The sequence below is a fragment of the Mangifera indica genome, chromosome 7, assembly GCF_011075055.1.
Source record: "Mangifera indica cultivar Alphonso chromosome 7, CATAS_Mindica_2.1, whole genome shotgun sequence".
NCBI lineage: Eukaryota > Viridiplantae > Streptophyta > Magnoliopsida > Sapindales > Anacardiaceae > Mangifera > Mangifera indica.
This window is the reverse complement of record NC_058143.1, coordinates 13,546,234-13,568,167: the sequence shown is the minus strand read 5'-3', so window position 1 is coordinate 13,568,167 and position 21,934 is coordinate 13,546,234. Positions and strand designations below refer to the sequence as shown.

General features: G+C 37.4%; 2 protein-coding genes and 1 long non-coding RNA gene across 6 annotated transcripts; all 3 read right to left on the bottom strand.

Annotated features, from left to right (window-relative positions):
- Positions 1 to 7,208: 7,208 nt before the first annotated feature.
- On the bottom strand, positions 7,209 to 10,920 carry LOC123220596. 4 transcript variants are annotated; one of them, XR_006503074.1, is made up of 5 exons: positions 10,890 to 10,920; positions 10,662 to 10,787; positions 8,945 to 9,045; positions 8,735 to 8,795; positions 7,209 to 7,809 (listed from the first exon to the last, which is right to left on the bottom strand). It is a non-coding gene; the product is annotated as an uncharacterized LOC123220596 (long non-coding RNA). The 4 variants fall into 4 exon arrangements; XR_006503075.1 differs by lacking the exon at positions 10,890 to 10,920 and having other exon boundaries at positions 7,209 to 7,534; positions 7,766 to 7,809; positions 10,662 to 10,851; XR_006503073.1 differs by lacking the exon at positions 10,890 to 10,920 and having other exon boundaries at positions 7,209 to 7,554; positions 7,766 to 7,809; positions 10,662 to 10,850.
- Positions 10,921 to 12,813: 1,893 nt separating this feature from the next.
- On the bottom strand, positions 12,814 to 15,588 carry LOC123220036 (luminal-binding protein 5-like). The gene is made up of 7 exons (XM_044642034.1): positions 15,429 to 15,588; positions 15,073 to 15,334; positions 14,767 to 14,978; positions 13,957 to 14,679; positions 13,714 to 13,868; positions 13,539 to 13,621; positions 12,814 to 13,458 (listed from the first exon to the last, which is right to left on the bottom strand). Exons 1-7 carry the CDS (start codon positions 15,577 to 15,579, stop codon positions 12,963 to 12,965), a joined length of 2,082 nt encoding a protein of 693 aa, XP_044497969.1. The 5' UTR covers positions 15,580 to 15,588; the 3' UTR covers positions 12,814 to 12,962.
- Positions 15,589 to 16,936: 1,348 nt separating this feature from the next.
- LOC123220331 (formin-like protein 11) lies at positions 16,937 to 20,520 on the bottom strand. The gene is made up of 4 exons (XM_044642517.1): positions 18,514 to 20,520; positions 18,246 to 18,436; positions 17,912 to 18,147; positions 16,937 to 17,826 (listed from the first exon to the last, which is right to left on the bottom strand). Exons 1-4 carry the CDS (start codon positions 20,106 to 20,108, stop codon positions 17,098 to 17,100), a joined length of 2,751 nt encoding a protein of 916 aa, XP_044498452.1. The 5' UTR covers positions 20,109 to 20,520; the 3' UTR covers positions 16,937 to 17,097.
- Between the last annotated feature and the right edge of the window lie 1,414 nt (positions 20,521 to 21,934).

The window sequence follows — 21,934 nt, the reverse complement described above, 5'->3', positions numbered from 1 at the left end:
GCAATCCCAAGCAAAGAATTTTGATACAACAGAAATAGTAGAATGAAGGCATAATATTCACTACTTGCATACAACTGGAATATTGTTCACTGCAAATTTGAAAGCAAATAATCATTTTTATTTGGTCATTTATTGTTCAGCACATTCTATTGATTGCTTAAACGGAGGAAGAGTAGCTAATTCCTGTTCATTTTCCTCCAACCATGATAGTAAGTAAAAGGAATGTAAAGATCCATTAAAGGTAATTCAGACAAATTAAATTGTTAATAGCTTAAACATTTTAGCACCTATAGTATAAAATCAATAAATTGTTGATCTGCAAACATCATCCAGATAATCATTTACAAAGAATATATATTGATTTTATTATGTTAGGATTGGGACACTTGTCCCCAATCCAATGGCTCATTTCTTTTATAAATATATATGTTTGAGTTTTAAAAAGGAAGAGAAAAAAATATTAGGGTTTGGGGTTTGAGGGCAGCCACCTTTGGCTGATTTAGGGAGGTCTCCGGCGCCTCGAATGGCCGGAAAAGGGGAGGTCTCCGGCGCCTCGAATGGCCGGAAAATGGGAGGTTCCGAATTCCTCGAACTATTCGGTTTATCTTGTAATATTTTTAGTAATGAAATATTTTAGTTATTATGTATTTTGTGTTTTGATTGAATAAATGCTGGGTTCCTAACAAATTGATAGAGGCCTAATTACCAAAGTTTATTTTCGTAGGCCCAAGAAGAGATTAGAGGAAGCAGACCCAAATTCAGAAGAAAGGATGAAACTCTCAGCTGAAGACTCAAGGATGGATCTGATGGAGGGCAAACTGGGAATGACAGAAGCTGATCTGGAGCAGAATAAGCTTGGCCATTCAGCTGTGACCACTTGGCAGCCTATCAGTGGGCAGGAGGCAGAATTCGGTTAAGGAGGCTCATGCTTTTATAGAGCAGCAGAAAAAGGAGACGGAGCCTGGTTTTTTGTTATGAAAATGATGTACTGAAGTTTGTTAAGAAGGAGGAGGGGTCTGGCTCTCAAATTCCAGAATTATTCAGTGTCCATTTATTTTGTTTGTTCCAGTTTATTTTCCTTTAGTTTCATTGTTCTGTTGTTGCTTGAGTTGAGTTGAGAAACATTGGTGTAAACATTAGCATTGACGAATGAATGAATTTCAGATTGGAATGCTATTTCTATTGAATTGATTGAGTTTGTTACATTGACTGAGTATACATTATACAAAATAGAGGCGGCCTGCTGAGGTCCAAAACATTACAGGATCTTCTTTTCACTTAATTCTGCCAAGAGACATTGAAGCTGGAGCAGCAGGGAACTTGACCTGAACAGGTACGCAACAAACTTGGTATCAGAGCCGTTGGTGCTGGGTTATGGTAAAAACCAGAATGGAGGGGAGAGTGAAAGATTTAGAAGAAAACCTTAAAAGCCTAACGGAAAAGGTGACCATTATGGATGAAAGATTTGTAAATTCAGAACACCAAACAACTTTTCGGTTTGACAAGCTTGATGAAAATTTGCACGAGATAAGACAACTTCTGCTGAAGGATACAAAGGGGAAGGACAACGAAACAGTAGTGACACCTACTGTCACCCAAGAACCACCGCAATTTTTTTCAGAACCATTGAACACTGGAGCAAACTTTGGGTTTCAGCAGCCGATTCCTCCACCACAGCAGCCTCCCTACCCACACAGCGCTGGTGTAGCGTTTGGAGAATCATCTAGAAACCATCGACCACCGCGTTACGCTGCTCCGGAGACGACGAATCGGCGTGACCATTATCACCGAAAATTGGAGATGCCTCTGTTCAGTGGAGTGGACTCATGGGGGTGGGCAGCCAAGGTCGAGCGCTATTTCCAGATGAACGGCATGGACGAACGGGAACGTTTGGCGGCAGTGATGTTTTGTTTGGAAGGGGAGGCGTTGAGTTGGTTTCAGTTCAGGGAGCTCTGGAGGCCATTTCGTGAATGGAGGGAGGTGAAGGAGGAGCTTCTTCTGCGATTCGGATCAACACAGCACCGGACGCCCTACGAACAGATTATCTTGCATCGGCAGACGGGAACGGTGGCCGAGTACAGATCGCGTTTCGAACAGCTGGTGGCAATGCTTCCGTCGGCACCAGCAGAGTGGGTGCGAGGAGCCTTCACCGCCGGACTGAAACACCGAATTCAGGCCGAGCTTCGTCTCCAAGCACCGGCGGATCTTTTCACCTTGATGCAGCAGGCGGCTGATATAGAAGAAAGGGACCGGGTCGTGCACGGGCCGGATTGGGACCCGGATCCAACAAGGGCAGCCCAAGCCTTTGCAACTCCATCCAGTTTTCAACCCAGCCCAAGCCCATTTCCTTCTTCCTTTAATACACAGCCCAACCACAAAATTTCTGCCTCCTGCCCAGTCCACCCAAACGCGTTTTCCACAGCAGCTTCGTCTCTTGTTTCAAACCACACCAGTCCACACTATCAGCCACCCACCCAAACCGCTCCAACACCCAATCCAACTCATAAGCCCGCCCATCAACCTGACCCATACCCATTCCACCGACCCGACTCAGGCCATAATTTCCCACCCACGCTTTCGACTTCCCAGACACATTCCTCTAATATTTCAGCCCCAAATTCAGCCCCACCTTCGACGCTTTCTTCCGTCGTTCCACCAAATCTCCCACCATCAGAAGCTATCCATCACTCTCCCCATACACCTCCTACACCCAACCAGCCACCAATTCCTTTTTCTCCTCGGTTCAACTCGTTCAGTCGCCGCCCTAACCTAACTTCCAGACCGGAATACCCACGCCTCTCCCAATCTGAAATTCAGACCCGCATAGCGCAAGGCTTGTGCTTCAAGTGTGCAGGCAAGTTCGGTCCGAACCATCAGTGCCCCTTCAAACAACTCCGTTTGATGCTTTGTGATGAAGATGAACAGGACCCAACGGAATTTTCGGAAGACGCCAGCCAACTCAAGCTCCGAAACAGTGAGGAGATGGAGCTTTCCCGTCACTCTGTTGCTGGTATCAGTACTCCTAAGACGTTGAAATTTTTGGGCAAAATTCACACTTCCCCTGTCATCATTCTGGTGGATTCCGGTGCTTCCCACAGCTTCATTTCTCAACAATTGGTCAACAAATTGCAGCTTCCATGCTCACCAACAACCTTCCAAGTGATCATCGGAAATGGAAGTTCGGTCGCCGGCGGAGAGAAGTGTCCAGGCGTTGAGCTACTGTTACCAGAGATGAAATTTCTTCACGACTACTTTGTTTTCCCGTTGGGCAACGTGGATGTCATTCTTGGTGTGGATTGGCTAGCCACTTTGGGCGTTATTAAAAGCAATTGGCAGGACCTCACTATGGTGTTCCACTGGGAAGGGCGGAAAATTACACTTCAGGGGGATCCTTCATTAGTCACCCAAGAAACTTCTCTTAAGGCTGTTTCGAAATCACTTAAAATGGGTACCCATTGCTATTGGATTCAGTTAGCTGCCTCAGAAAATATTTCAGAAGAGCCTCCAGAAGCAGTTCAGAGAATTCTGGTAAATTTCCAACATTTGTTTGAGGAGCCCATGGGGTTACCGCCATGCCGAAAACATGATCATGCCATCCGTTTGTTTGATGGAGTCGCACCGCCTAACGTCCGACCTTATCGGTATCCTCATCACCAGAAGACTGAAATTGAGAGACAGGTTCGTGAAATGCTTCATGCTGGAATTATTCGCCCAAGCCACAGCCCATTCTCCAGCCCTGTTCTCCTGGTGCAAAAGAAGGACGGTGGCTGGCGTTTCTGCGTTGACTACCGCGCCCTCAACAAAATTACCATTCCAGATAAGTTTCCTATTCCTGCTATAGATGAGCTGTTAGATGAATTATCTGGTGCTACAATCTTCACCAAACTTGATTTGAAATCTGGCTACCATCAAATCAGAATTATTGATTCTGATGTTGAGAAAACAGCTTTCCGGACACATAACGGCCATTACGAGTTTCTGGTCATGCCCTTCGGCCTGTCCAACGCCCCTGCCACTTTTCAGGCCCTCATGAATGAAGTCTTTCGGGCCCATTTACGGCAGTTTATTCTTGTCTTTTTTGATGATATTTTGATTTACAGCAGCACCTTATCTGCTCACTTGCATCATCTCAGTTTAGCTTTGCAGCTTCTTTCCGACCATCACCTACTCTTGAACAGAAAAAAATGTTCCTTTGGGGTTTCTCGCTTGGAGTATTTGGGCCACATAATTTCAGCTGAGGGTGTAGCTGCTGATCCTCAGAAAATTCAGTGTATGATTGATTGGCCGCGACCTCGCGATATTACGGCACTTCGAGGGTTCTTGGGACTTACAGGCTATTACCGCCGCTTTGTACGCCACTATGGACAAATTGCAGCCCCATTGACACAGCTGTTGAAAAAGAACTCCTTCCACTGGAATGAAGACTCTACAGTAGCATTCGAGAGGTTGAAGACAGCCATGACTACTGTTCCAGTTCTTGCCATGCCTGATTTTACCCAGCCTTTTCTAGTTGAGACGGATGCTTCGTCCATAGGCGTCGGGGCTGTTCTCATGCAGGGGGGTAGGCCTATTTCTTTTATGAGTCAGGCTCTCTCCCCTAGAAACAAAGTAAAGTCAGTTTATGAACGTGAATTAATGGCCATTGTCTTAGCCTTGCAAAAGTGGCGTCATTATCTATTGGGGAAGCATTTTATTGTCCGCACTGATCAGAAGAGTTTGAAACATTTAATGGATCAAACCATCATTAGTGGAGAGCAACAACGATGGGTGATGAAACTACTTGGTTTCGATTTTGAAATTCAGTATCGTCCGGGAATGGAGAATAAAGCAGCTGATGCCTTGTCCAGGTTACCAGAAGCCTCTCTTTCTTTACACTCCATTTCAGCCAGCCATTGGATCGAGGGGGAAGTGATTGATCAAGAGGTTCGCTCCGACAGCCGGTATAAACAAATCATTCAGCAGCTCCTCCAGGACCCCTCCAGCCACGCCAACTTCTTATTAAAGAATGGCACTCTATTCTACAAAAACAGGTTGGTGATGCTTTCCTCTTCTGCCCTACTTCCAGCCTTGCTTCGGGAATTCCATTCTTCACCTTTCGGTGGCCATTCAGGGTTTTTTCGCACTTACAAGAAAATAACAGCAGTTTTTTTTTGGATTGGCATGAAAAAGTGTATTAGGGATTTTGTAGCCCACTGTGAAATCTGCCAAAGAAACAAATATCAAGCCATGAGTCCTGCAGGCCTCTTACAGCCTCTTCCCATCCCTGATAAAGTTTGGGAGGACATATCTATGGACTTCATTGGGGGTCTTCCACGAACGAAAAAGGGAGATACCATTTTGGTGGTAGTGGACCGCTTGACCAAATACAGCCATTTCCTTGTGCTCTCCCACCCGTATACGGCCAAAGAGGTGGCTGCCTTATTTGGTAAAGAGATAGTTAGGCTTCATGGTTACCCGCGTTCGATCGTGTCGGATCGCGATCGCCTATTTATGAGTCAATTCTGGGGGGAGCTTTTTCGTTCCGTGGGTACAACTCTCAAGTTCAGCAGTGCATATCATCCACAATCTGACGGTCAAACTGAAATTGTCAACCGTGGCCTTGAAACATATCTCCGATGCTTTTGCTCTCAACAACCAAAGGATTGGGTTAAATGGATCACTTGGGCGGAGTATTGGTATAATACCACTTTCCATAGTTCTCTTGGGATGACTCCTTTCAAGGCTTTATATGGGAGAGATCCCCCAACGCTCTTTCGGTGGGGTTCCGAAGCCTCCAAAATAGATGAGGTTGGCGCTTTTCTACAGCAAAGAGATGCCATTCTGCTTGAGTTGAAACAGCAGCTCCATAAAGCCCAAGATAGGATGAAACGTCAAGCCGATTTGAAACGTCGCGAGCTCCACTTTGAAGTTGGTGAGCAAGTGTTCCTTAAAATTCAGCCTTACCGTTTTAGGACTCTTGCTAAGAAGCTCAATGAAAAATTGAGCCCTCGCTTCTACGGCCCTTATGTCATCCTTGAAAAAATTGGTGCGGTTGCCTACCGTCTTGCTTTACCTTCCACAAGCAAAATCCATCCGGTTTTCCATGTGTCACAGTTAAAAAGGGTCTTAGGGGCTGCTATACAGCCACAACCTCTGCCTGGCTGCCTTTCGGGGGACTTAGAATTGCAATTACAGCCGGAAGCTTTATTGGATACTCGTTATTCAAAAACTGGTCACTTGCAGGTCCTCATCAAATGGCATTCTCTTCCGGACTGTGAGAACTCTTGGGAGGATTACATCGCTTTACGGGACTGTTTTCCCGAATTTCACCTTGAGGACAAGGTGCGTCTCCGTGGGGGGGGTATTGATAGAGGCCTAATTACCAAAGTTTATTTTCGTAGGCCCAAGAAGAGATTAGAGGAAGCAGACCCAAATTCAGAAGAAAGGATGAAACTCTCAGCTGAAGACTCAAGGATGGATCTGATGGAGGGCAAACTGGGAATGACAGAAGCTGATCTGGAGCAGAATAAGCTTGGCCATTCAGCTGTGACCACTTGGCAGCCTATCAGTGGGCAGGAGGCAGAATTCGGTTAAGGAGGCTCATGCTTTTATAGAGCAGCAGAAAAAGGAGACGGAGCCTGGTTTTTTGTTATGAAAATGATGTACTGAAGTTTGTTAAGAAGGAGGAGGGGTCTGGCTCTCAAATTCCAGAATTATTCAGTGTCCATTTATTTTGTTTGTTCCAGTTTATTTTCCTTTAGTTTCATTGTTCTGTTGTTGCTTGAGTTGAGTTGAGAAACATTGGTGTAAACATTAGCATTGACGAATGAATGAATTTCAGATTGGAATGCTATTTCTATTGAATTGATTGAGTTTGTTACATTGACTGAGTATACATTATACAAAATAGAGGCGGCCTGCTGAGGTCCAAAACATTACAGGATCTTCTTTTCACTTAATTCTGCCAAGAGACATTGAAGCTGGAGCAGCAGGGAACTTGACCTGAACAGGTACGCAACAAATTACAAATTCAATAGAAGCACAGCTGATACCATTTAGAAATGTGTAAATTATAAGCTGACTTCCTTTGAGTTATTCAAAATTGAATGATTTCTAGTTACTTTCTTCATCGTCTTCTTATTACAGTTCAAATTTTACCCTAACTTTAGTTTGCAGTTTCTTTCATATATGTTGAATGGCATCATATTTGATTAACTCAACAATGTAAATGTAGTTAGTTCATTTATATTTTTATTTTTGTATGTCAAAATAATATTAAAAGCAATTAGTTTCACATCTTGATGATTTGAAATCTAGTAACACATTCACCAATCAACAACGTTAAACAGTGTAGGATATAGTTTATTGACAAACACTCGTTTAAGCCAGAGTTTGAAATCTGTTTGGTAGTCAACAGCCTATTTCACCAGTAATATCCACAAGTGCCCTCATGCCAATCAAATCCAGCCAACCAAATTTCTTGTATCCAATTATATTTGGATATTTTTGACATCCTATAGAGTGCAAGGGCTTTTATATCATAGCCTGAGTGATTCTGCAACATCCATATAGTAACTTACAGAAAAAAGAAACCATGCAAATCAGTCATGATCATTGGGAAATCAAGTAATTTGTTTGAAAAAATGCTTCTACAAAACCCCAACCATCATCAACATGTGGTCCAACCCAATAACCAGTTATTTTCATATGAGTACAAGAACTTATATCCAAACAAGAAACAATTTCATAAGAAAGCTGTTAAATGAAAATGAGAGCTCTGACTCACATGAAATAACCCTCTATCTGAGCTGCAAGCGGCAACAGGATTGGCTGCTTTAAATGAAGTTCACATTGTCAAAATTTGAGAGTGAGCAATGAAAAGGCTTGTGTTAGTTTCCAATATGGACATGTCCAAGAACAATCATGCAATTCACCCCATCAGAGTTTTTAAGCCATTAATTTCCTATGAATATGGCCTTAAGTAAACAATACTACAAGTCCCAAAAATTATCCCAAATTTTCCATCCCAGGTGATGTGTAATCCTATTTGGTGATGAATGTAAATGAAATGGTGAGATTTGGTGAATGATATGACAATGCCAAATAGGTTGACACATCATTTTGGATGTGAATTTGGGATATCTTTTGGGATGTGCAGTATCACTCTCAAGTAAGATGCAGTGAACTGACTGTTATATTTTTCAAATTACTTCATTCCAAAAATCCCAAATAAATTAGCAAAGTTCCTAAATTCAATTTATTGCCTGCTTTTGAATCACCTAACCTCACTAAGAGCATTGAAATTTTGAGGTTTTAGATAATTCATTTCAACTCAACCCAGGTTTGAAGGGATTCACATAATTTTATTCAACTTATACAATTACAAATATATCTGGTATGAAAGAGCAATACTATACGTATCCACTTGGAATACACAAATAAGTACACGCTTACGTGTGTCAATACATGATTGAGTGTCACTTTTTCCTTAATCCAAAATCACTCAATCACATAATGACACACATTAAGTGTATATCCATTTATGTACTCAAAATGGATACGCATAGTTTTATTGGGTATGAAATTCACAATCGACAAGACTGTTCTCATCTTTGCAACTTGATAGGAAATAAACATCTTCAAATTAAGCTCAAACACAAGAGAAAAACTTAGTTTAATCATGATTTAGTAACAAAGTTAAAATAAAAAACTAATCTTTCTCAGTTTGGACTACATGAAAATTGAAGAAGGATACCTGTAGTAACAATTGCTTTTCATGAAAACCTGGCCGACGCCAATTTTCCCAGATAAATTTTCTGTAAAACAAGTTAGACAATCTTAAAGTTCATTAACTATTCATGCAAAGGCTGTAAAAAATGAAGTTCAAACTTTTCTTGGAATCAAAACAGGTGGAGTTTCAAACACCAACCATAAAACAGAACAAGGGTTTTGGAGAGGAACTTACATTGGGTGAAGGAGGACAAAGATGGATTGAGAAGTTTATGGAGACTATGCAAGCCATTGAAGCTTTTCATCAGCTGAGCTTGTGAGGTTTTAGGTTTCATTCTGTTTTGTTTAGCCAAATAAAACAGAACTAAGCAACATCATTTTCACTGAAAATAAAAGAATAAAAGAGCGAATTGTAGTTTCTTGTCTGTCTGTCAAGTAAATTTTCCTTTTGAAGTATTATCTTTCACAATATGTTGATTTTTTTGTTGATTATTTGATAAACACAAGTAAAAATTATATATAAGAAAAAATTTCAAAATAATAATATGATACTTCATATGTTGTAATCAATTTTACCCATAAATATCAACCACAATATTATTTTGCTTTTAATTATTAAGAGAGTTGTTGCCTGCAAATGTGAACCAATCCTAAACTTTTGTTAATAGAACTAGTATGCATTTTTCGTCTTCCAAAATCTCCTTAAAGACTCAATTATTAGATACAGAAAAACAAACCTGAATTTCAAAAGGGAAGTAAAATGAACTACACACTTCTCGAAGTTTATTTTCAAAAAATACACGCATAGACTGTTATTCTTCAATATTGAGGGATTTTGGACAAGAATGCTTTTCAGTTGACATAAAACAATAAGACTATCAAATATAAACCATTTGACAAATAGACAATATCAAAATAAATGGGAGGCATCAACAAAACATTTAACATTGTCTTTCTGAGGTTCTGGGAACGAAAATGAACCGTCAAAATCTACTTCCATTTGTGTGGTTCCATATTTTAAAATACAACAGAGTCTTAGCAACAAATGAATTATCAACTGTAACATGAATCCACCTTATTAATAGATCATATAATAGAGAAACAGTCACACTCATGGTAGCATGAGAGACTGCCATGCTCAGCCCCGACATAAAATGTTTCATCAAACAATTCATGTCCTATACAAAAGGAATGACAACGCCTAAAGTCTATCATTGCATATGCCAAATTAACTTCATGGTAAAATATAATTTTCAAAGAAATTTCCAAAACTGGCGTTCATTCACAACTGCCCCAACTTCAATTATCAAAACAAACAAAAATTTCTCACCACATCAACTATGACAGACAACAATATTTCATACTTCTCATTCCATAAGAAGATCACAAAAGTAATGGGAATTATACTACTATACCGCCAGTAACTTTATCAAGCCCATAATAGGCTTACAATTAAAGCATGTTTATTTCCAGGAAACAATATTTTAGAATCATAATATATAAATTAAATTGCTTGCCTAGATAAATCATTTTTATTTGTAATCAAAGCATGGCACGAAACATTACTAGCCCATAGCAAGCCCCTAAACATCACATAAAAAATTCGAATGCACCCACAATCATTAAAGTAGGCTCCATCCATTACCTTCTCCAGAGTTTGTATTGCTTTTGATTGGAAGCTTTGTATTTTTCAACCAATATCACCCAAAAACGAACCTTTAACTACTAAGAAATTTTCAAATATAAAATCGAAAAAATAAATTGAACTTGAAGTTTATAAATGACAACCAAAACAGACCATAGAGCAGGTTATGAATCCAATAATTAAATCAAAATTAAAATTAATAATATTAAAGAATCCTAGTAACTAACACTCGAACTATAAGAAACAAAATCTTCTCTCACTTTTCCTACACTTGCTCAGCTGCCTAACAATTATTTTGCATACTTACAAGTTCTTGATGAGTGAAAATCCACTTGGCTCGGTGAGTTGAGGTCTGAAAATCGGCCATCGCTTTAGTTCTTCACTCGTTACCTTAACGCAGTTGAGTTCCGTTGAGTCGATTTGAACTCGTAATCTGAGTTAAAAAAAAACAAAATTTGAAACCTATTTTTCGTGTAGTCCGATTTATTTGAATTTATATTAAATTTATTGATTAAAAAAATAAATCAAATATGACCTGAATTGAATATGCGAATTATAAAATTAAAACAAATAAAATATGGCCGATATTACAAATAAATATATATTGAAAAGCTATATAATTATAGTCATTATTAATTAAAGAAATAATTATTTTATCAACCAAGACGCAAAGGCCAAAGGGCTCATTCCTACCCAAATCATCCACTATTTTTTTTAAATTTAAATCCTTATTTATTTATTAAATTTTATTATTGTTATTAAATATAAAATTATTATTTTAAAATTTTATTTAAAAAATAAATAATTTATTTTCATTTTTTATTTTAATTTTAAAAATTAACAATTCATTTTCTCACTTAATTTTAAAATTTTATTTTTTTATCTCACTATCTATATTTTAAAATTAATAGTCACTCTCCAAAATTTTAAAATTACACTTACACTCTAAAAATTTATTCTCTCTTTTCTACGATTATTTTTTCAAATGATTCACTCTAACGTATCATCAATCTCACAAACAACACCTCCTCTCCCTTTTTGATGGTTTTTTTAATACAAAAACCATCCAAATTTTGATCAAAATAATCAAATTTATCTCACAAATCTATGTGAATTGATCGTTAAAGCAATGAAGTGTTGTTGAGACGATACCTTTATTGTCTAAATGAAAAGTTTCATTTGGATGATGATGTGTTCAAATGAATAATTTGGATTCATCAAATCCAAAGCTTTCTCAAAATGATAAAGAGAGACGGTGACAGTGTAGGATGGAAATGGAAAAAAGAAATCACCAAAAGACAAAAATAATGGTTGAAAAAGTAAAGAACAAATCATAGGTTTAGAGAGAGAAATAAGACTTTTTCCAAGTGAAAATCCGAAAATACACCCCTCCAAGTTGGTATAAGTCTTTTGGCCTTAGGCCAAAGGACTTATTCCCCCAATGTATGTTAATCTGTTAAATTTTGTTCTTTAATTTTAAAAATCTTAAATATTTATCTATGACTAGTATTATTTTATTTATAATATTAAAAAGAAACTAAAATATGATCTATTTTTTCTCTCCTAAATTTTAAAAACTAAAAGTTTTTCTCTAACTCATATTTTAAAAAATGATAGTTTCCCCTAGGGTTTAGTCTCAAAATCTTCGATATCATTGTCAACAGTCTCTTCCTCCGACAGTCTCTCTTCACTCAGTTGAATGTCCGATCGACATCCAACAAAGTTTCAGAGACGATGAAAAATAAAGAGCTTCGTCGAAAAAACAAAGACAAAGATCTCATCTTTATTTGACAAGACGACCGTCTTTCTAGATGTCTTCTTATGGGAAGACGAAGAGCTTCATTTTCCTGACGAAGCTCTCCGTCTCCCAAGCTTCTTTAAACATTGATCAAACATCCAATTGAATAAAGAGAGACTGTCAGAGAGAAAAAAAGCTTCAAGAAGGAGAGACTATCAGTAATGATACCGAAGATGATGTTAGAGATCTAAAAATTAAACCCTAAAAAAAAATTATTATTTTTTAAAATTTGGATTAGAGGAAAACTTTAGTTTTTAAAATTTAGGGAATAAAAAATAAAATTTTAAGGTGTTAATATTTTGTTAATTTTAATTGTTCAAATAAAATTTTTAAAGTAAAAAAATGAGAACTGAAATTAGTGGATGCTTTGAGCAGGAAATGGTCCTTTGGTCCTTACATTTATTGAATCGTGATATCATTGTTATGATATCTCCGTTACATATCAAGCCACCAATGGGAAGTAGCCATCTGTATTGTATTAGATTTTATTTTGTGATTTGACGTGATAATTTTGATATCACTGATAATTCTTTCAAATATTATTTACCACTCACTCAGCATTAAAAAATAGCCACCTTTTTTTAATTGAAAATTTTCTATAAATATGATTAAAATGGAAAGCAATTAAATTTTGATTAGAAATATAATATAATTTTTTCCATGATAAAAAGCTTCTGCAAAGGTGTATTAATGGTGCTATTACAAATGGAACATTACATTTGTGCTCTTAGCCTGACAAATAAGGAAAAAAAATTTACATAACCAAAAAGAGAGAGAGAGAAAAGTTGAATCTCAAATCCTTGGAAATTTTCACAACTCATCATGGGGTTCTTCGTCGTCATCTTGTGAACCAGCTGAACTCGCACCACTCTTGTCATAAACCTGTTTGATGACAGGATTACATACAGCTTCAACCTCCTTCAACTTCTCATCATAATCATCCTTCTCTGCATTCTGGTTATCATCCAGCCATTCAAGAGCCTCTTTCAAACTGCTCTCAATCTTCTCCTTATCATCAGATTCCAGTTTATCAGCCAGCTTGTCCTTGTCATTGATGGTACTTTTCATGTTATAAATGTATGTCTCCAGTTTGTTCCTGGAATCAATCCTCTCCCTCACCCTCTTATCTTCCTCGGCAAATTCTTCAGCCTCCTTCACCATCCTGTCAATCTCTTCTTGACTCAGACGCCCCTTATCGTTGGTGATGGTGATGGATTGTGACTTCTTAGCTGCCTTGTCCTCAGCTGTCACATGTAGGATTCCATTGGCATCGACCTCAAATGTTACCTCAATTTGAGGAACTCCCCTGCAACCCAAAAATAAAAAATATACATAAGAATGAAGCGTCCCATCAAATTGAAGAAAAATCCTATGGTTTTAAATTACCTTGGAGCAGGTGGAATGCCAGATAAATCAAACCTTCCAAGCTCTCGGCAATCCTTTGTTAAGCTTCTTTCACCTTCATATACCTAAAGTTTTCAAAGATATGTTAGTCTAAGAAAGAATGAGTTTGCAATATCATTTCGGTTTTCGAATATAGAGGTAATTGTGTTCTTCATACCTTAATGGATACTGTGGTTTGCTGGTCTTGGTAAGTGGTAAAAGTCTGAGATTTCTTCGTAGGGATGACAGTATTTCTTGGAATCAATTTGGTCATAACACCACCAACTGTTTCAATACCAAGGCTGAGAGGAGCCACATCAAGAAGAAGAAGACCTGCAGCAAACCAAAATCAGAACCCCATTAGGTACCGAAACATTCGAATCCAAATTCATTAGGATGAAACATGGTTTCTCTAATTTACCTTTGGTTTCTTCGCCGCCTTCGCCACTAAGAATTCCACCCTGAACTGCAGCACCATGTGCAACAGCTTCATCAGGATTGACTCCCTTGTTAGGCTCCTTACCATCGAAGAAATCCTTCAGCAATTGCTGAATTTTGGGGATTCTAGTACTTCCTCCAACAAGCACAATCTCATTAACATCTGTCTTCTTCAAGCCAGCATCTTCCAAAGCCTTCTTTACTGGTGTCATAGTTTTCTTAAAAAGATCCATATTCAATTCTTCAAATCTTGCTCTCGTCAATGGCTCAGAGAAATCAACCCCATCAAAAAGTGACTCAATCTCAACTCTAACTTGGTGCTGGCTACTCAACGCTCTCTTAGCTCTCTCACATTCTCTTCTAAGCTTCCCAAGAGCCTTGTTATCTTTACTAATGTCTTTGTTATACTTCTTCTTGATCAACTTGATGAAATAGTCCATCACTCTGTGATCAAAGTCCTCCCCTCCCAAATGGGTATCTCCACTTGTAGCAAGAACCTCAAACACACCATTGTCAATGGTCAAAATACTAACATCAAATGTACCACCACCAAGATCATAAACCAAAATGTTCTTGTCTCCTCCTTTCTTGTCTAGACCATAGGCGATCGCCGCGGCTGTTGGTTCATTGATGATCCTAGCCACATTGAGCCCAGCTATGGTCCCTGCATCCTTAGTTGCCTGCCTTTGCGCATCATTGAAATAAGCTACAAGAAGCAATAAAACGGACCCATCAGCCGATGAAACGCAAACATATAATGATTTTTTTCAAACTACTCTCAACAATACTATACCCGGAACGGTGACAACAGCGTCTTTAATTTTCTTCCCCAAGAAAGCCTCAGCCGTTTCTTTCATCTTCTGTAAAATCATGGCACTGATCTCCTCAGGGCTAAACACTTTAGTCTCACCTTTAACCTTCACTTGAATATAAGGCTTTCCATCTTTATTCACAACCTTATAAGGCAGGAACTTTATATCTCTCTGCACCTCAGGATCATCAAACCTACCCAAAAAAAAAAAAAAAACCTCAATCACTTCTTCAGCACTTTATGTCCAAACGTCAATAACATTAGAAACAGAGTAAGAAAGTCGCTTACTTTCTCCCAATGAGCCGCTTAACATCAAAAATAGTACGCTCTGCATTGAGAGCCGCTTGATTTTTGGCGGCTTCTCCAATCAGACGCTCGGTATCAGTAAACGCCACCCAGGATGGAGTAATTCTGTTCCCTTGATCGTTCGCTATAATCTCCACGTGGCCATTTCTGTACACGCCCACACAAGAGTACGTCGTCCCAAGATCAATTCCAATCACAGTTCCAAGTTTCGGAGCATCGTCCGCCGCTAAACTTAACGAGAATTCTGCAAAAAACAATACAAAAAAAAAAACAGAGTGTCATAATCAACAAAAAAAAAAAGGGAAGCATTTTGCGAAAAAGAAGAAAACCCTTCTCACCTAAAGTGAAGAGAAGCAAAAGCACTAGAGCTTTGGTTTGGATATTCATTGTTCGGTTTGGTTTGAATCGCTTGTTTTCTGAAAGTGTTTTATTTGTTTTCTCTGTTTTTCGATTGAGCTGGAGCGAAAATGTTTTGCCGCACGAGTTCATTTATAAGGTTCCTTCTATGCTCTTGCTAGAGTATTCTTTCCAATAAAATTGAAACACGTCATGATCACCCTTGAAGAAGTTACACGTTAAATATCCAATGAAAAACCGCCACGTGGATTACGTCGGGTTGCCTGCGAGGTCTCGAACGTTCATGAAATTTGGCGAGAGGGAAAGAAACGACCGAGCTTATTGCGGTGGCATGCGCGGGTGTGAAAGTGAATACAGCATTTATCCAAAACGAGTGAATTACATTTACTTTTCATCCAACCAAATTGTTTCTTTTATATTTGATATGAAATTACCATATTATCACTCTTCTTTTTCCTCTATCTTTCTTTCTTTTTCAACCTCAATTTAATCAATTTTTTCCCCAAGCAAGTCAACGTTCACTATTTTTTTATCCATTTTTTCATATTGAATGGCTAATATTATATATATTATCTAACTTAATAATTTTAAAATAAAGAAAAAAATAATCACATCATCAGTAATAAGTTATCATTTAGTCTGTATAATTTATTTATAATAAAATTATATATATTTATATGTGTTATCATATAATTGATGATTTTAAATTAAAAGTAAAATAACATCTAATTATGTGATAATATATATAAAGATATACGTATTTATATATTTAAAATGAATACATATAGTATTATTCATTTAATTAAAAAATTTCATAGTTGCTTATATTAAAATATTGATCTATAGTTAAACTTTTCATTGAAAATCAAATTTATTTTCCTTTGGTTTATCAACAAAATTAATAATTAAATTAATACGAAATAAATTTTATTTAATTTCTAATTAATAATAATAAATAAATAATAGAGTTTCATGTAATAAATGGGTTACTTAGGTGCTCCAATTTGATTAAATTAGGATCGGTCGCAATGACCAACAAGTAGATTTCTGCGAGAAGATCTGATTGTCAAGATGTGGTTGCACATTGTGCGAGGAAGAAAGGAAAAGAGAAGACGGAGAAGGAGAAGGAGAAGGAGAAGAAGAGAGAATATAGGAAAATAATAGGAGACAGTGAGGAGAGAGAAGAAGATAAAGAGAGAGGATACATATATGGTACAAAATATATTTTTAATATAAGTCGATATATTTTTTAAATAAAATGATGATATTGTATAAATATATATAAAAAATTTTAAATTTTTAATAGTGTTTACCATATTTTTTAAAATAATGATATATTAATTAGATTTTTTTATTATTCTATTAATATTTTTATAATTTTATTTTTAAAAATTATATCATATAATATAATACGATACATGATTCCATTAATATGCTTGGAACATGGCATTAGTCTGACTAAAGAGTTACAGAGGGTTAATGACATTTTGTGCAAAATTACAATGCTGAATCCCAATGAAGTGAAGCGCTTGGGATCAATCCAATTCAAACTAAACACTCAAAAACTTTAAATATACAATATTTCAATACACAGTTACTGGTGATAAGATCATTATTGAAGAATCTCACAAGCATGCCAACCAATCTAATCTATTTGAATGGAGCCAAAGGATGTGGACTGCTGGAAACTTTCAAGTTTCTGAGCTCTTTACAAACATGATCTAACATCCCCAGAAAATCTCTCACAATCACAAATATCCTGAGAGGATTAGCTTCATCTTTGCCCACATTTCCATGAAAGTACTCAGTGATTTCTTTGACATTTAACATCACCCTACTCTCATCTTCTTGCAATGCCTTTATGTTCTTCTTTGCATACATCAAAAATGCATTCATTGAGTGCACAAAGTTGCCATTTTTGTCATCCGAAGACAATTTGTTTTGTACCAAATGTTGCAGTTTATCCATTCCTTCTGATAAGTTTGAGACTGAACTTGCAAGAACATCAAGATCGATAGTTGCAGTCTTCTTGACATTGTAAAGTTCAGTGCTTAAACCTGATACAAGGTCTAGCCCCATTCTTCTGTAATCTTCCTCCCTCTCTTCGACAGTTTTCGACTTGCTTCTCTGGTTGATCTTCCCCATTATGCTATCGGAAACTCTAATTCCTTCTGACCTTATAATTTCTTGCACAACAAAATGGAGCAATGTGGTTTTGCCATCAGTTCCTTTCACATCAGCAAGCTTCAGGAGAGCATCCAGCTTGAATGCTTTAGCTCCTCCTCTTATTGTTCCAACATTCATTCGGTTGCCCGTTTTGAGAACAGCTTCAAGTAGCTTTAAGAACAGCCTGCTTGATCTGAGTTCCTTGCAGGCCTCCTGATGGATGAGAAATCAAAACAAGAGGTGATTAACAGATTATTTGAAAGATTGGTTAGATTAAGGTTTGTGTAATATGCAGTACCTCTAGCATTGAAAAGGAGTTTCGAAGATGAACGACTTCATCATCAAAAGTTTCGCGGTAAAGCATGACTTCAGCCCGTTGAAAGGCAAAGGGGATACTGAGCATTGCTTTGACAAACTTCTCAGCTGATCCCAGTTCATTGATGTCTCCTTTATAGCTAGATAGCTTGTCTTCTTCTTCCTTTGTTGGCACCATCCTTACCAGTGCCTCTAATTGTTGCAAAGACAAGCCGTCCCCTGCTTTTCACCGTATGTTTTGGAAATTGTTTTAGCTAAAACGCGAGTATCATGTGAAGATATGTGTTCTTAGTTGCAGATTCTAGGAAGAATTTTACCTTTCATCAGTGCTGCACAGACTTGCTCCGCCGTCACATTCAAGGCTTTTGAGAGAATTGTAATGTTCTGCAGTCTCTTGGGCTCAAGAACATGCTTGCCTGGAGATGGGGTTTTGCTCTTTGTTTCATCATTCCTCATTGAACATTGTATATTGTATCCAAAAAGTGACTCAATCATTTCTTCATCCAGTCTGTTCAATGTAAATGGTTAAATGTGGAACAGAAAGAGAAGATGAATTAATGCAAAAAAGAACATGAAGCAACTTACTCAAATGAGCTTGATCTCAGCTTGTCCCAGACCATGGACTGGTCAGGCACCGCTCTAACTTTGTCCCAATGAAGTGGCTTCAATTTCGGCAGAGGCGATCCATCTTTTCCCATTGGCATAAATTGAGGAAGTAGAGATGGCGGCGATGGTGGCCCTTTCAAAGAGTTATTGTTTGGTTTCGGAAGTGGGGGTGGGCAAGGAGGAGGAGGAATACCCGGTGAAGACTTTTGAGGCAAAGGAAAGTCATTCTGTGGAGTTTGGTTTGATGTTGAAGATGATTCTGAAGGCTTAGCAGATGACAAATTTGGCAATGTAGAAGAGCTAGAAGCTTTTGATGCACGTTTAGCTGCCCAAGAAAATGAATCTAATTGAGATAAGCCCCGAATTGTAGGCAACGGAGGCGGAAGAGGCGCTGGAGGGGGCGCGGGTGAGGGCTTGAAGTTCTCATGTGAATTTACAGAGCTTCTGGCTGCCACATTTTCCTCTTTGTGATAGCAGACAGTTTGTTGGGTTTCATTGGGAAAATTTAAAGCAGAATTTGATGTGCAATTTGTTGAACAAGGCTTATGTGATTGTGATATATTTGCTACAGTTGGTGAGGAAATTTCAGCTGGGTCACTGAGACTAGCAGCTGAAGCATTCGAAAGGCGGATATTCGAAGAATGTGAATTGGCAAACGAATGAAAAGATTCGTCATCAGACGAATCGCATTCGACAGGAATAACTTTATCACCAGACGAAGAATTCCCACCATCAGAATCATACTTGATTGAATCCACATCTTCATGAACAGATTTGATCTCTCTTGTGGAAGAACCACTAGCATTATATGATTCTGATTTAATGGCCTCCCTCTCTTGCAATGCACAATTTGCAGTTGTGATAAATTTTTCATCTTCAACTTGTTTTATACATGAAGTTTGTTGCTCCAAATCAATGCCTAATGAGTTAAGATAAAAGAGATCAAGTCCAGGATTTAAATTTACCTTTTTGGCTGATTTCTGAGAACCCACATACTGAGATTTACCTTTCATTATTCCCTTTTTCGCCAACACCGACATTTTTCTTGCAGGCTTCTTATGATGTTTTTTGACTTTACAACAGAACCAAGTGAGCCCCAGAGCACATACTAAGAACACAGCTCCTCCTGAAGCTACTACTGGTACTAAAACTCTCCTAACTCTCTCTTGATGAGAAGTTTCTTTCGGAATCTTGTGGCGATGCGGATTAGGATTTGATGTCGGTGATGGATGATGAGGATGAAGATGAAAAGGTGGAGCTGGAGCTGGAGCAGGAGTCTCGACTTCAATGGCAGGCAATGGAGAAGGTGATGGAGAAAGAGAAGCATCTTCATTATCACCACCCCCAAATGGCCAAGTTTGAGTTTTGAACCTTTTCAGTCCAAGTAAAGCTCGAAACTTTTGCAAAATCAAACCCTCCTTTAGCACATTTTCATCTTCACCAGAAACTTTCTCAACTTCTTGTAGGCCATGAACTCTCAGCTTGTGAGAACTCTGCAATGATGCAACAAGGCTCAGAATGATGAAGACAATGATGAAGATCTTAAGGAAGAAAATCTCAAAAGTTGAAGCCATGATCTTCTTCAACCAGAAAAAATCATCAAACTTTTGTGTTTATAAATCCAGCTCCTCTTTGTCACAGTCTTCTTCCTCTAAAAACATTTATTTCGGGTGGTGCAGGTAATCACAGTCTTTAATGCTACTCCAAGGAACCCCTGAGCCTGGCAGTTGTAATGGGCCTTCTTTGCTTATCTATTCATGTACTTTTATCTCATCTGACCGCCATTAATCCTCTGCAAAACACTGTTAGGAAGAATCAAATTTTGTCCAAAACCAAAAATCTTCCTTATCCTCCAAGGCGGTGAATTTTTTTTTTATCTCTGGCAACTTATAATTAGTTTCTTTTGTATTATCATTATTGGACATCATCATTTGAGAAAAGTGTAAAGTTTAGAGTTGAAGATGAAGCTCTTCTGATGTTAGTCATGTAGTCAGCAGTTGAGCATGGCTTTTTAGTACCTAAGTATCATAAAGTAACTACATAGAGTTTCTCAAATGGGTCCCTATTTTGTTGTGGTCTCTCCTAACTCTAGGGCTTTCCTTCTCCCACGCCATTACAAAAAATGGTCCATCACTTTCATGTGAATATATTTTGTTGTGATGGGATCGGGATCCTCTTCTATTTTGATGCTTATCTACATCAAATATAAGATTATTGTTAGTAATCAGAAAATTTGTCATATGATGAATTACAATCTTAAGTTTTAATCGTTAAATAAAAATGACTAAAGTGTTAAACCTGGACCATTTTGTGTACAATCTTAGGTTTTAATATTTGAATGGGGACAACCAGAGTGTTGGGCCTAAACCATTTTGTGTACCTAATTGAGTAAATGATATGTTTACATAATTTTAAATTAAAGATAAAATAAGATTCAATCATATGATGAAACATACTTTATGCTGATTTTGATTTGTATGTTGTCAATGATATTTATTAAAGTGAGGAAAAGATAGTAATTGGATGTAAGAAAGGAGTATGTTGAATGTTGAAATATGGGAGATTGTGTGATCTCTTCTTCAACCTAATTTGTGTCCATCTTGTTGGCTTTTTGTTGTTGTTGTTGTTGTTGTTGATGTTTTTAAGTCCAAGACACTAGCATCCACCGTTTGGTGAGAAGACTAAGGTGAGTTTACTACCAAACAACAAAGAGCAAGCGCCAAATGAAATTTCACAAAAAAGGGCATATGCTGTTGGCTTATCTTGCACTTGTTTCCTCTGTTTCCAACTCACACTTACCTACACTAGCTACCACCTGGACCACTTTTCCCACCACTATTCCCTCCAATTAATTGTAAGATTTATTTTGCATAATTTCGAGATCTACACACAAATTTTAAAATACTGAATTTATAAAAATATATAGATTCCTATTTAGTTTGAATTCGTAAAGCTGTCAAAATTACCACTCGATATGATTTGGTCTCTACTCTAGAAACCTCTCTAAATGACAAATTTCAATAAGATAAGTTATACTGTAGTTATACATTTTGGAATGAACACCTAACCAATATATATAGTAGATTTAATTGACTCAATCAAAATATAATAAACTTTAAGACTCACACTTATGTTGTTCACCCATAGCATAACTTTTAAGTGTATTAGACTTATCTTTGTTGATCACTTAAACTCATCTGTAAACTAACATTAGACTATTTAATTATCTAGTTTTATTAAACCAAAAATATAATTAATATTAATCCACGTCAAAAAAATTTTAAAATTAATTTTTCGATAAAACTATATATATTTATTTTAAACATACAAATGATAAAACACTTACTTATATTATTATATAATTAAATGATTTTAAATTAATAATAAAATACTATCAAAT